We start from the raw sequence: 16809 nt of genomic DNA, 5'->3' as shown, positions 1-16809 counted from the left end.
TGTATGGACAGTGGGCATTTTTCTTTGCTTTTATTGGACTTAGATAATTGAATATATTTTCTTTATTTGGTCAAGGCACACGCAAACGAAGTCGCTCAGCCAGTACCTCATAAAGTATATTATACTTAGAAATACCCATAAATTCATGCGAACATTAAAAAAAAACTCAATGAGCATTGTTAAAATGTAAACAACACGTGATCCGATGGCAATTATGTTTAATAACTTTTTAATGAACGCAAATGTATCTTGAGCAGATGAAGGTCTGCTTTCTGAAGTGTGACCCGGTGGGAAACAGTTTGTATGTTAGCACAGTACGCGAACTGATGTACAATGTACTAACTGACAAATGTTTTATTTATATATCTTATTGTATCCATTATTATTGTTATAGCTGCTACATGCAGCGGGTTAGTTGGAAATGTTTACAAGAAAATATTTTTCTATGAGAATAAAAATTTATAACCTTATCGCGTCATTATAGAACAGGGTCAAAACAATCATTTGTTTGTATCGGTCGGGATGTTTTCTACATATAATATCTATGTATTTATCAGTTATCTAGTACCCATAACACAAGCTTTAGCTAGCTTAACTTGGGACTAGATGGCGCTGTGTGAATTGTCCTGAGATTATTATTATTATAGCTGCAAGTAGCAGTTATAACAATAATAATGAAAAAAAAACTATTATCTATACATATAAATAAAATTGTAGTGTCTGTTTGTAATATTGAATTAACCGTCTTTTACTACATGCATATGAATATAAATACGGTACATACAGCAAACTTATATTTTTTTTTTAATTTTTGACAGTCTGTCTGTTTGTTCCGGCTAATCTCTGAATTGGATGGACCGATTTTAACGGGAGTTTTATTAGCAGGTAACTGATGTAAAAAAGAGTAACTTAAGCTATTTTTATTTTAGAAAAATAAAGTTAAATTCCACGCGGATGAAGTCGCAGGAAGTGCTAGTTTATACATACAAGTATCTATCTCATTGTAATTTTAATATAACTCGTGAGTTTTTTTTTATACTTTGATGGTGGCAAGACAAAAAACAAGCATACGACCCATCTGATGGTAAACGATCACCGTAGCCTATGGACGCCTTGATGTGAATGCAACCATAATTCAATTTAATTGAAACTGTAGTTTAAATACTATTATGATTATTATCAAATTAATAATAATTTAACCGCGAAAGTTTGTGAGTACGGATGTTTTTTACTCCTTCACGCAAAAACTACTAAACGTATTTTGATGAAACAACATCATAATTAATAGTATCGAGATATATTTGTTTACTTTAATCACTGTCATAGCATCCCCAATATAAATCTATTTAAATGATATACTACAATAAACTTATTAAAAACAACTGCATTCTAATATGAAATCTCCACATTACTAAATAGATCTGACAATTGCGTAATCGAGTTCATCGTTTTATTGAAATCGTTCGATATTACATTTCTCAATGAGAAATTAAATTCAAATAATGTATGACATATGAGGAAAATGCTAAGCGAATACCACATGCCTGTTCAATGACATCCAAACATACATATATGTAAATTAAATAGTTTCTTACTATTCTAAAAGAATTATAATAAATGCCTACAAGCATTAGAATAGAATAGAATAGAAATCATTTATTCAAATAAACTTACATTGAAGCACTTTATTCAAAAGTGCTTCAATGTAAGTTTATTTGAATAGTACATGCGGGTACTTATAAATTTCACCATTGATTATGTCAGAAAAATCTTCATAGAAGTCCACCGGCTTAGGAGCCTAAGGAGATGGATAGGTCTCTTGCATTGTTATTCCAGAGTACCCTTTTTGCGTCAAAAAATATCTTCATAGAGGCCCAATACACTGAGGACTTTCGGATTCCTACCAGATAATAACCTGGATAGAATAGAATAGAAGATTAGAAATCATTTATTGAAATAAACTTACATTGAAGCACTTTTGAATAGTTATAACATTTTTTTTTAATCTACCGCTCATTCGGAATGCTGTCTCATCACAAGAAGAACAAGCATGAAACTTGTGTGTTGCTCTTTTAAATAATTTATTCTTACTTACAATTGAAGTTTAAGTGTGTGAATACAAACTACCGATTAGTACTAATTCAATGAAATAATAAAATAGAAAAAACATTCAATATACAACAACTGGTTAAACAATTAATAAGAGAAAATAAGTCATAGTGATTAGAGCAGACCAGTCCACACAAGCAGCACCCGTTCACGAGTATAACGGATGAGCCAGCCACCACTGCGCTCGACCATATTTTAGGGAGCCCAATGACCCGGCCCACCACGCCGCCACAAGTCTGTACATTTTAGTGAGCATGACTACTCAGAACACCAGACCACGTCATAGCTACTCAAATTGTCATAAATACGCTTATATTGACCCAAAGTATTTTTTTTCGAAAATATTTCATAAAAAAAAACTTCAAAAGTATTATCATTACATAGTATAAAATAAAGTCGCTGTCGCTGTCTGTCGCTATGTATACTTAAATCTTTAAAACTACGCAACGGATTTTGAAGCGGTTTTTTTAATAGATAGAGTGATTTTAGAGGAAGGTTTATATGTATAATATATGTACATCCGGGCGAAGACGGGGCGAGTAGCAATATATGTATAGTTGTTGAACTGTTAGGTCCTTTTATATTGTTTCCAATTTAATATTAAAGTTAGTTACAGAACTAATGTTCTATAACTGTCTTTCATACTAAATTAAATAAATTTGTGTAATAAAAACAAATATTTAGTATACATTACTTAATTTACTTTATATACTATTATTACTATGTACTTTAGATTACTAGAAGTTCTGATTTAATAGTTACTAGCTGTACACGCGACTTCGTCCGCGTGGAATTTAACTTTATTTTTCTAAAATACAAGTAGCCTAAGTTACTCCTTATTACATCACTACCTGCCAAAAAAGTCCCGTCAAAATCGGCCCAGCTATTTCAGAGATTAGCCGGAACAAACAAACAGACAGACAAAAATAGTAAAACATGCTATTTTGGTGTATGTACCGTATTTATATTCATGTGCATGTAGTAAAAAACGGTTATTTCAATATTACAGACAGACACTCTAGTTTTATTTATATGTATAAATTATAACGTGATTTGTTTGTTGTTACTACACTCACGTGTAGAAAAATTAATCAAATTGGAACCATATTTCTTAAAAATATTTAGTTCAAAATGGCTTATAACGTGAAGCAATTGAAGATTATAAAATGGCGCAATAATAAATCCGATTTTTCGTATTACTGACCCAGATAGCGGTAGCAATGACAAAATTGAGGTGCCATCATGTTACGATACATATTTATACATGAAACGAGCCATTTGACCCTGGGGTCAGATCCATAAACTATAAACATGTCGAGAATGTTATAGAAATTCATTATATTGCGTTAAACATGTAAATTACAGTGCAGGTTCAATCTTGGTTGAATTTGTCACGATGGGCTAACTGACCTGACCTCATCATCTTATCATCCTCCACTGGTGCCCCGCCAGCGTAAACCGCTAGCGCAGGCGGGTGCACCATTCCATTATCATCCATAAGAAATAAATGTAGTTTTTTTTAAATAAAGGGGTGATCATTTGTAGGTAAGTGGCCACTAAGTGGTCGAAATTCAATTCAAATTCAAAATTTTTTATTTAGGTAACACAATATTACAAGTACATTCTACAGTTGTTGCAGACTCCTTTTAAGCATAAAGATGCCAGACCCAGGAGGCTACACTCTCCATAGCTTATATAAAACATTTGTAAAATGTTTCTAGTTTATTATACGAAATTAAATAAATAATCATTGACAATTAACACAGCGCCATCTAGTCCCACGGTAAGCAGAACTTGGGTTATGCAGTATGAATGCATATGCGGAGTACTAAGCAACTGAAAGATTTTTTTTATTTCTTTTTAAATTTAGGGACTTTTGTACAATCTAAGTACATGCCAGTCCCATTATAAACAAACTAATTGAAAGATTTATTAATTTTATAGATTTAGATGTTCATTTTCTAAATATATACATAGAAAATACCCAAACAGATGTCATGAATACAAATGTACACCGTGCGAGGAATCGAACCCGCGACCATCGGAAGTAGAGCGGTGTGCTAAACCACTAGACCACCAAGGTCGTCAAATGTAGGGTTCAATGACTGACGAATCGATTATACTTTTTCATAATATTATCCTTAATACAATATCCTTGAGCTGATTTAGTAATCCTAATTTCGTACAGATTCTTATTTATTTAGTTATCCGTGTGTATTTGTTAATTACACTGGGTTACATAAAATATTTTGCGCAATATTCATAGTTGCATTATAATCTCAACGATTTTTTTTAATAAATGGACACAGGGGTCAGTTCAGGTCATGAATCCATATGCAATATTTATATTATAATAATCAATTATAATTAACGCATATTAATATCTCATAAAACAGCTCGAAACTGATTGTGTTTGGTTAACACTCTGAAACTAGTTGATGAATTTTATGGTGCTTTTGCCATCATTAAAAAAATAAGTAAATTAAAAATGTACGTCTTTCATGTTGGCAAATGCACCAAATACCAAGCCATTAATTACAAAAGAAAAAAAATGAACGTGATTGGCAAATTTGAGAATATTATGCAAACTTCTAAAGTATCTGTTAATTATATAAAAATAACATTTAATAACTTTAAAATATTAATTTTAATTTGTATTTGATTTTATTTAAAAAGTTCTGTTGTAAGTATTATAACAAAGGAAATTAAAACATCATACATACTCTGAATTAAATGATAATTAAAAAAAGTATTTGAAATCAAAAGCAAAATACGACGCCATAAAATGTTATAAAAATATATATACTACATTCGATATTTAAAATTTTGAATTTCAACATGGCTGTTCGCGCTATTCGAAGTTGAGAAATATTTTATTTTTTAATTAATTTTCTTTTATCTCATCAAAGTATAACGCCGCGGCGTCAAGTTCAAGTTTGACAATTGTTTTAATTTAAAACATCATACATACATTGAATTTAATAATAATTAAAAAAGTATTTGAAATCAGAAGGCAAAATACGATGCCATAAAATGTTATAAAAATATATATACCACATTCGATATTTAAAATTTTGAATTTCAACATGGCTATTCGCGCCATTCGAAGTTGTGCAATATATTTTTTTTAATTAATTTTCTTTTATCGCATCAAAGTGTATAGCCGCGGCGTCAAGTTCAAGTTCGACAACAGTTTTAATTTGTCCATAAATTTTGATGCAATCTTGACATTTTTTTATCTAAATTTGATGAATTATTTAATTTATGGTCCAATTTCGTCAGGTCTATATCTGTCTATTTTTTAGTAATGGATACGTTTTGATTGATGCCTTAATTATGCGAGAAATAAATAAGCTTCAATGTTAAACTTTTAATATAGTGTCAATTTTTATTTATTTATTTATTAATAACTTCGCTAACCAAAACTACTATCATTTAACCTTTTGAATCTAAAAATAATTAATGTTCATATATACATTCATGATTTATGGATCATGTATTAATCAGAGGAACCTTTTAGATCTCGTAATAATAGTGAAAACAGTATTAAAATCTGTCACGTGGTTTAGAAAAGGAGAAACAAAAAATAAAATAAAACTGTGACATTATACATACTTGTATATTAGACAATTCTTACATCGAATTCTTCTGCATTTTTTTTTATTAAAGATACGTATATATTCTAATTCTATATTTGTCATCATTACATAGTATAAAATAAAGTCGCTGTCGCTGTCTGTTCGTCCCTATATATGCTTAAATCTTTAAAACTACGCAAGGGATTTTGAAACGGTTTTTTTTAATAGATAGAGTGATTCAAGAGGAAGGTTTATATATATAATACATGTACACCCGTGTGAAGCCGGGGCGAGTAGCTAGTACATATAATAAATTATCCTCACGTCAGTTTTCCATAAAATCCGTTCGATATAAAAAAATCCGATTCATCTTTTTTTTTAATTATAAATAAAAGACACGGATCCAAAACACGTAATTCTCAAATATTTACTTAATTACTAAATAAATATTTGTACATGTAACACCTACTGGTTTTTTTTCAATTGACTAATCTTAGCTGCTCTGTGTCATATTTATATTTAAAATTATTAATTCATAATATTTTTTATCACGTAACGCGGTAACAGATATATTTGTGTAGTGACTTTTTATAGATGGCAAGACTCAATTAGACGTCTATGTAAAAAGTCTTCCTCACGAATAGTTTTTTAACGGAAGTTACAACACTACCCGTTAGTCATTCATATAAGAAGATACATTAGTCAGTTATATGCCAGTATCTCGATGATCCAGTTTTGATAAAGCCAATATACTTGTATCGTAATGAAAAATGTTATACTGACAAAGAATGTACGTAAATAATAATAAAATTATTTATTTATTTATACTCTTTATTACACCAATATCAGAACCAAAAAATAATTTTTTTTTGGTTCATTCACATATTGTACTTAAACATTCATTTTAGTTTCTTTTGTAGCAAGATTTAAAATAAAAACAATAAAGTTTTGTATTCCATTTTTAAAACATGCACAAAACAAATAACCGCGTTCTATTTTTGAATTTTATATTTCTTTTTTATCATCGACTGTATCGATACGGCATCGTCACCTCCTTACGATTACATAATCAAAGGCAAGCGAGACTCATCACAATGTGTGAAAACATGTTTCGACTCCGAATTCCAACCTACACTTATACAATATAACATTATTATATACTCATATACTTTCATATGAAAAGAAGAATAAACAATTTATAGCAGCATACAGTATTATATCTTTTTATTAAATTAAAATTTAAAACAATTAATAGTTATAAAAAAGTAAAAAATCGATTTCACAATATATAACTATACTTTTTTTTTTAATGATAAACAATGAACTAATATTTTATCTGTGGTATTAAACACTTACGCTTACCATAAAAGTCGCGCCAAAAATCCTTAAGTTCATTGACCTTAGTTTTTTCCTTTAATAGTGTTAAAGAACAATATTTTTAAGTACCCATATCTATTCTTTAAATAATATTGTGATGTGATTAGTAGTTTTTATTATTATCTATTCTGTAATAAATACTAAAAAGGATTTTAAAACATCTTCTGTTCTAAATATGTTATCTGTGGTTATAAATAAATAAAAACGCAATCTCATATCTATAAAAATATCATCCAGCAAACCTTGTACCTAACATTAAAGTAATTAATATTTATAAACGAAATTAGGTATATTATTTATTCATATTGAAATGTTTAGTAATAAACATTATTATTTCATAAATGCCGTGGAATGTAGTAGCTCAATATTATCATATGTAATAATCTTGCATCTAAATAAAGTTAGTTATGATTGTGAATAGCGCCCGCCTACTCTATGACCTTTTATGAGGATAGCTGTATGACTCAATGTAACTGGCCGAAAATGGTCTTTGACTTTGTGTCTATACATTAGTTGTAGAGGGCATCCCAGTGATGATATGAGTGTGAATAACAGATGATGATCAAGGTCTGATCTTGAAATGTAAGACTTCTTTTACGTAGTTTAAATATTTTATTTTATTTTACTTGAATTATATTCACATTGTTTAATGTGATAAACACATTCTATTTAGGTTAGTATGGCCTAAATAGAATAGGTAAATAGTATTTTTACGATTATGGCAACACTCTTTTTGCCGCCAAAAGCTTGCGCTGTCATTACAGGTGCTTACTTTATTTATACTATATTTTATGTGAATTTCTTTGAATAAATATAGGTGATGCATCCAATTCGCAAAACAAAATATATTTACCTCGTCCTGAGGCGTTCTTAGTTATATTGCAAGATACATTTCGTTCATTATGTACAGTCAACACGGATAACTACAAACGGTCACCCATCCCAAAGATGACCGCATCAGACTTTGCTTAACCTCATTAACAGGCCGAGTACAATACAGCCTTATCTAATAAAGGATAACACATTTAGGATTAGTGTAGGCTACGAGGTTAAGCGAAAGTTGACTGTAGGTGTATATGCGACTTGCGAATTCACACACCTAAGTAACATCTTACGAGATATGTTTTTGTATCAAACTATGTAGTTACAAACCGCGACTTCAGCTGCAGAAATAGCCGCCAGCGTAATCCATCAGCGCAGGTCATTATCGATTATTTATATCAAAAGAGGTAAATACCTTTATTTGCAATAAAATTATTCGAGTTAAGACCCGGTTTAATAATATAAATATTTTTTTAATTATTTTCATCCAATCTGATTTAATTTTTACGACCCAACTTATTATTTTACTTTATGTACTTATTTAAATAAAAAAAAAATCTAATTTGTTTTATTTCAATAATATGAAATATTTTTTAAATCATAATAATATATGTTTTAGAAACACAATATGTCAATTGTTAAGCCACAACAACGAACAATCTGTACATATAAATAAAATTGGAGTGTCTGTTTGTAATATTGAAATAACCGTTATTTACTACATGCACATGAATATAAACACTGTATATACACCAAAATAAGATTTTTTTTAATTTTTGTCTGTCTGTTCGTTCCGGCTAATCTCCGAATTGGCTGGACCGATTTTGACGGGACTTTTTTTGGCAGATAGTAAGGAGGTGGCTGATGTAATAAGGAGTAACTTAGGCTACTTTTATTTTAGAATAACTCTTTTATTTTAGAAAAATAAAGTTAAATACCACGCGGACGAAGTCACGGCTGTTCCCGTGACTTCGTCCGCATGGAATTTAACTTGTATAAAATAAAACAAGTTTACAAAATTAAACACAAACTTTGATGTAAATTTTAATAATTGGACATTTTGATTTATGGCCGTAGAAATGACACGGCATCATGTCAAAAGATATGATTTTATTAATTAAATAAGAACTCAATTAAATAAACACCTTATAATTAAAGAAGCTAGGTAAAAAATCGTTTAACACATTTAATACTGCTGTATTCAGTATTTATAAATTATACATTTTTACAACTCAATTTTACAAAGTCGAAATCGGATTTCAAACGTTTTTGGACCTTATGCCGTTTGAAATAGGTGTCATCGATATTTTATCGAATTTATGGTTTATTTTGTATATAATTAATTATAATAGTTTAACCTTGAATTTTTAATAGATTTTTTATTTCCTTTGTTTTAAAATTATAGCGTATAAGGTTTCAGTAGCGAGACGTGTAATACGCATCTTCCTCTACTTATCATAGATATAATATAATAATAATAATAATAATCTCAGGACAATTCACACAGCGCCATCTAGACCCAAGTTAAGCTAGCTAATGCTTGTGTTATGGGTACTAGATAACTGATACAGATACATAGATATTATACATAGGAAACACCCAGACCAATACAAATAGTCACATGAATACAAATGTTTGTGCCGTGCGAGGAATCGAACTCGCGACCATCGGTCGGAAAGCGGTGTGCTAGACCGCTAGACCACCGAGGTCGTCATATATATAGTGTTTTATGGATGAAATGATGCACCTGCCTTTTCTAATGATTTCAGCTAAGCCACTATAGGATGATAAAATGCATGAAGTCAGATGAGTTAGCCCATCTTGGTAAATGGATTACCACGATTTTTTCCAGGGAAAATCGCGTGGAACCTGACGTAGCACATTGGTAGCAATGATGTTATTAGTTTACTGATAATCCCCACTCGGCCTTCAGCCGTTTCATAAGTCCTTCCTTTGGTTAGGAGTGCCATCTGCACTCGCCCTATCGTCCGGTGAAGCTGTAAAGGCCAGCCGCGGCCAACAGCATTAGAGTAGTCCGAAAAAATATATATACGATTGATGTCACTTTTCATCAAAAGGTCCATCAGGATTTTTCCACAAAAAAGCATCGAATTTAGATCCCATGCCGTCTTCAGTTAACCGGTATCCGAATGACTTGACTTGTGAGGCGTCATGCTAATTAGCTGTTTCATTTCCGGTGGCCACACGGCAATGACATTTGAGGAGTGATCGTGCAACACTTATTTGATTTATTAATTATCTCAGGTTTTTTCGGCTTTTTTGGTATGCAAATGTTAATACGCATATGTATATAGGGCTGCATTAATTTTTATAATTCATAATTTTAAAATTACCTCAGTTTCCGCCATTATTAATTAGTCAAGAATACGTTGTTTGTTACATCAACTTACGGGTCCAAATGTCGTAAAATCAAATCTGGTAAACACTAGGAAACTTAGTGGATTTTAACTTACGGGTCGCAAGGATCTAGTCAATTTGGTTCCCAAAGTGGATTTGGTGCATCTGGTCAAACGTCAATACATTGTTTGTTACATCAACTTACGGGTCCAAATATCGTAAAATCAAATCTGGTAGACACTAGGAAACTTAGTGGATTTTAACTTACAGATCCAAGTATCGTCAAATCAAATCTAGTAGACACTAGGAAACTTAGTGGATTTTAACTTACAGATCCAAGTATCGTCAAATCAAATCTAGTAGAAACTAGGAAACTTAGTGGATTTTAACTTACAGATCCAATTATCGTAAAAATCTAATCTGGTAGATTAGTAGGAAACTTTGTGTAAATTTTTATTTTTGACTCTCCAATGATGATAAACGAAAAAAAGTAGTCAAATAATCTCAGAGAAATGTGGGTACATCAATCGTTTGTACACCACAGCATCGACAATTTCCCAATCTTAATAATATAATATAATATTATGTATATGAAGTATAATTAATCGACTCATAATAGATTAACAGTAATCATATTTTGATAGAAATAGACATTGAAATAGAAATAATCTTTATTCAAATAAACTCAATACAAATACTTTTGAATAGTCATATTTTTGATTCTACCACTCCTTTGGAACACAGATTCATCACAAGAAGAATGAACAAGAAACTTGTGTACTTTTGATATGGTAACATCTAAGATTTTATGCTCACCTGTATTTGCCTCTCCGATTCATAGAACATCTTTATTTGCATGAACGTGCAAATACTTCAACACATATCGACTTATTTGAGGTCGTCATTCTAGTTTTATTTAATCTTCAAATAATTACAAATTTTACAATAATATGTTATATGAGTGTGTAATATTTATTTTATATATGTATAACAAACAGTAATCTCTTAAAATAACGAATCTATTTTATTATATATAAAAATATCACAAATACAAACATTCTACTCTCAGATTTTAATAATTGCTTACTTAATAAACATTTTTTTCTTATTGTTACAGAACCATGAAGCCACTACACACAGTGGTGGCGATATGCCTCCTCATAACAGTCACCGCCCTCCCAGAGAACATCGAGGACGTAAAAGAACTACCACAGAGCAAGGAGCCAGTGCTTGAAGCAGAAGAAAGCGAAACCAGCCCGAGGAAGGAGCGATGCAGCTCTTGCTCCGCGAAATTTAACGTCAAATCTCCAAATGACGTCCTCGCAGCCATACAAGCGCTACCAGGCGGTGAAGTGCACACTCAGCAATCTTTCGAAGGCTGTTCTAGCGATAAAGGCTGCGCTGGAATTAAAGTCAAAGACGGCAGAGTCATAGAGAGGTTCGGAAATGTTGATGCTTTCCGTGCAGCGGCTGAAGCGGACACGTCCAACGAATTCAGTTTCCACGCTGCCGGTAACTTCGGAAACGTATTCGAAGGCGGTATACCCGGCAACGGACCTTTTTGGTGGATGAACCAGAACTCGCCTTTCAAGAACGGCGGTGGGAACTACGAAAAGTTTAGCAAATCTAGCTCTAGCTCATTTTCCAGCAGTGGCAGCACTGGCGCCGGAGGCATAGATATTGCGGCAAATCCCTTCCTAAGTGGAGGTTTCGTGGCGGGAGGTGCAGGAGGAGCCCAAGCAGCCAAGCCAGCTGGCGCTTTCGAATCGTCATCGTTTGAATCGTCTTCTTTCAGTAGCAAAGGAAACATCGATTTAACTAAGAACCCATTCTTGAATGGTGGCATTAAAATTGGACAGGGTGGTTTCCAAGCTCAAGGTGGATTCGGGTCACAAGGATCTAGTCAATTTGGTTCCCAAAGTGGATTTGGTGCATCTGGTCAAACCACTAGCTTTGGGGCCGGATCTCAAAGTGCAGGATTTGGAGCTGCTTCTCAAAACTCAGGAGCTGCAGCTGGATCTCAAGGATTCGGAGCTGGATCTCAAGGTTCAGGATTAAACGCCCAAGGCGCTTTCACTTCTGGCTCTCAAGGATCTTCTTTCCAAAGTTCAAGCTCTTCTTCTCAAGGTTTCCAAAGCTTTGGCGCTGGACAAGCTAACAGTAACCAAGGAGCGGCCAATCAGGGTGGCTACAACAGTGGATCTTTCTCTGGCAACAAATTCGCGAGCAGTGGCTTCGTGGGGTCGTCTCCTAGACCCTTCACTGCCTCCACTCCAGGCGCCGGAATAAACCTTATCCAAAATACGCAGAAAACTAGTGAAATTGACTACAGCCAAAGCGTGAATATCGACGAGACCTCAAGAGGCTCAAGTGGCATCAGCTCCGGTGGTGCTCTGCAACAGACCTGCTCTGGACAAGGATATGTGTGTGTCCACAAGGCACAGTGCAACAACGGTGTCGTAAACTCCAATGGTGCCGGAATACTGCAAGCCAACTCTCAGGTAAGAATTTTAATAAATACAGTATGTAGGAACACAGCATATTCATAACCTAGTGAATATTTATTGTAGTTTCACGTTTAACGTAAGAAACTTCTGCAATTAAAACAAGAAATAGATATGATGGTTGTCAAAAATGTTTGATCGAATTAACACTTTCTTGAATGATGATTAACCTAATTTTAGGCAATAGTAATAACTCAGGATTATTCACACAGTGCCATCTAGTCCCAAACCACTTGTGTTATTGGTACTAGATAACTGATATAAAGACAACTGATAAATATTCCAATACAATCTCAGGATAATTCACACAGCGCCATCTAGACCCAAGTTAAGCTAGCTAAAGCTTGTAGCTTGTGGTACTAGACAGGGGATACAAATACATAGATATTTTTTTTCGTAAATACATACATATTATACATAGAAAACACCCAGACCGATAAAAACAATCATACTCATGAATACAAATGTTTGTGTCGTGCGAGGAATCGAACCCGCGACCACCGGCCTGCTAGACCACCGAGGTCGTCATCATCATCATCATTTTATTGTAAGTTATACAGTATAAACACCCAGGCCAATACAAATCTTTGTACTTAGTCAGGGATCGAACTCGCGATCATTAGAAGTAACGCAGTATGTTAAATCACTAGACCACCGAGATTATTATGTTTAGATATGTTCCTACGATTAAAAAATATCTAATCTTATCATATCGAAACTCAATCCACAATGACAGTTGGATGCAAAGGTCCACTACCTATCGGATCGTGTCTTTCATATCGTCATAGTTCAGAGAGGTCAATAATTTTGTAATAGCAGACAAAAAAAGCTATTTCATTGCCCTATCTCTTCAGAGCTCATCTTTCAATAAAGGTCAGATACTTGACATTTTTTTGTGTCCTAATCAACACTCGTAGTTACGCGTCGAGGTATCGCTTCACTACGTCTCTTTACGAGAGTAATGTAATCTGTTATACCTGCAATCATTATTATTTTCATCATTACATAGTATAAAATAAAGTCGCTGTCGCTGTCTGTCCGTCCCTATGTATGCTTAAGTCTTTAAAACTACGCAACGGATTTTGAAGCGATTTTTTTTATTAGATAGAGAGATATTCTAGAGGAAAATTTATAATATGTGTACACCCGGGCGAAGCCAAGAAGAGTAGCTAGTCAATTATAAACGTAATTCTTTATTAATGCAAATTATTATCGTATAGTATCATTTTTTGTCAATTAATCGTATGTTTTTTAAGATTTGGCACCGCTATGAGAATTGAATCCAAAACGGCTGTATGGGCTTAGACTCTTTGCCTTTCCTAAAAGGATAAGTGAAACAAAAAAAAATGAATCCAAATTATTAATGTATAGTGTTATTTTGAGTGTGTAAAAATTAAGATATACATGCTGTGTCTACAACTAGTAGGATGTACTACTTAAATAGTTAATTTTATCTGTGTAAATGTTATGTTCTCTGTAAGACATCCAGTTTAGTAGACCTAATAAAAAAAAACAAGTAAATTAAGTAACTAGCGAAGTTTTCCAGCGTAAATTATGATGAAAATTTCAATTATTCTGACTATTTACAAACTTCATTTGTATTCATCGAGGCGTTTTAAAATGATTGAGTAAACATCAATTAGTAAATCTTTATGAACTTTCACATTTAAAATCACATTAGTAGTAAAGTCGGATTACTAACAAAAAGTGATGTTAAATTACGATATAAAGGCAAATAACTTTTGCAGTAAACTTTGTAATTTCTACGCCTATCATAGACAGTTTATGGACTCATAAAGCTTTATGGCCAGTACAAATAAGAACTTTATTTTGTGCAATTTATGAACTATATTTCTTCATTAGGTAAATTGAGTATTGCTTATTAGATTTAAAAATATGTAGCATAGGTAATAGTAGTTACAGAGTAATTAACTGTGCGTTTTATAAGATTTGGCACTGCCGTTATGAGAATTGAATCCAAAAAGCTGTATGGGCTTAGACTCTTTGCCTTTTCTATAAGGATAAGTAAAAAAAAAATTTATCGAAATTGAAAAAGGTAAGCTAGCACCATTACACACATAATTTTTCTTGTGTTTCAATTAAACCAGGCTTGCCCATATCGATAAAACTTCAATTAAAAATGCACCTACCGTGCTAAAAAAAAATTCATTCATACCATAGATTCATACATATTTTTTTAATTTCTAGTGACTAAGCTAGCCTGGTAATAAACAGTAGGATAGTATAGTGTAAATTAATAACATTCAACTCTATCGTAAGCAAAATTCCTTTGCCGGGATTACAGGGATAAACTTATGGAAACAATATTTATGATTACTTTATTTAGTCACAATAAATATTTGTCGTTAACATTTTTAAAAATGGAAAAGTATAAAAACGAAATTATTTCGAACGCGCGGTCCAGCTGTTTTTAATTTATGGAAATGTGATGTATTTTATTATATAAAGGATGCATAAAGTCATAATAAAATGTCAAGGATAACATTAAAATTCCCAAGTTAGTTACGAACCAGGATATCTGCGAAGCGGGAACTGGTTTTGTCACTTTTTTCATAAAGAAAGGTGACTTCTTTATTTAAATTTATAAGCTGTTGCGTTCCGACCTTTCGACGTACAAGTGTTATTTTGTCATATTCTATTCATTCTTTTTTTTTTATAGAACAATAATATGGCTTTGGAAACTGCATTTGGTCGATATATTTTTTCTATTTTAAGGACTAACGTGACTTTATATCGTAAGTAATTCATATATACAGTAAACAAGTTCCGATCTTTCGACGTATAAATGTTATTTTGTCATATTCTATTAATTCTTTTTTTTTTTTTATAAAACAATAATATGGCTTTGGAAACAGCATTTGGTCGATTACTTTTTTATCTATTTTAAGGACCTAATGTGACTTTATATCGTAAGTAATTCATATATACACTAAACAAGTTCCGACCTTTCGACGTACAAATGTTATTTTGTCATATTCTATTAATTCTTTTTTTTTTATAAAACAGTAATATGGCTTTGGAAACTGCATTTGGTCGATATTTTTTTTTTCTATTTTAAGGATCTAACGTGACTTTATATCGTAAGTAATTCATATATACAGTAAACCAGTCCGCCTTGACTTGTACTTACATAGCCTGAAGATGTAATCTCGTTAACAATAGTCGTATTATGTCATTTGTCGGACATTAAATATATAATAGTCATAATTATTATCTTGTTATCGAGATGTTAGTAATATTGACATTTTATATATAATAGATACAACTATCCGGTGTACTGAACTGGTTTTATTTAATTAAGGAATAAAGCGCTTGAAGCGACATTGCACCTTTAAATCTAGCGGCTTGATGGTACAACATTGTTGCTAATAATTCCCATTAAAATTTCATTAAAATAGCATCACTTTTATAATCAAGCGCTATATATATTTACATAATATTAACATAGACGGCCTTGGTGGTCTAGCGGTTTAGCACATCGCCTTACTTCCGAAGGTCGCGAGTTCGATTCCTCGCACGGCACAAACATTTGTATTCATCAGTATGATTGTCGATCTGAGTGTTTTCTATGTATAATATGTATCTATTTACGATAAAAATAATCTATGTATTTGTATCAGTTATCTAGTACCCATAACACAAGTTTCAGCTAGTTTAACTTGGGACTAGATGGCGCTGTGTGAATTGTCCTGAGATTATTATTATTATTATAGTTTATTGCACATTCTTCTCGTTTAAAACAACACTGTGAGTGTATCGGTAAAATAAAATAAAATACTAAAGTCACTCAATCGAGCGATATAATTATTTTAATAAAGGTTCTTTCTATAGACAGTTTGACACCTTTGCGATAATATATCAATCTTTTGACAGTTGCAGTTATAAGCCGATTCGCAAATGACGCTATCAAATAATACATCCGTAATCGGAAATGTGTCATTTGGAATCTGTTTCAAAAGATTACGCGGTTGTGTAACAAATTCAATTCTCAGATCTTTGTGGTCATGTAGATTAACGTAGTTATGTAGATAGATTGAATA

The 16809-nt window shown here is 32.2% G+C and overlaps 1 protein-coding gene across 1 annotated transcript in view; it reads left to right on the top strand.

Annotated features, from left to right (window-relative positions):
- Nucleotides 1-16809, top strand: part of LOC131842288 (mucin-19-like) — a 75155-nt gene that overhangs the window by 13548 nt on the left and 44798 nt on the right. The window contains 1 exon segment of the mRNA XM_059190823.1: nt 11362-12745. Within this exon segment, the coding sequence (XP_059046806.1) occupies nt 11366-12745 (1380 nt within the window). The 5' untranslated portion in view covers nt 11362-11365.

Source organism: Achroia grisella, unplaced genomic scaffold, assembly GCF_030625045.1.
Source record: "Achroia grisella isolate CSIRO2021 unplaced genomic scaffold, CSIRO_AGI_Agris_v1 utg2156, whole genome shotgun sequence".
In the NCBI taxonomy this organism is placed as follows: domain Eukaryota; kingdom Metazoa; phylum Arthropoda; class Insecta; order Lepidoptera; family Pyralidae; genus Achroia; species Achroia grisella.
The sequence above is the reverse complement of the archived record's forward strand: the minus strand, read 5'-3'. Positions and strand labels throughout refer to the sequence as shown.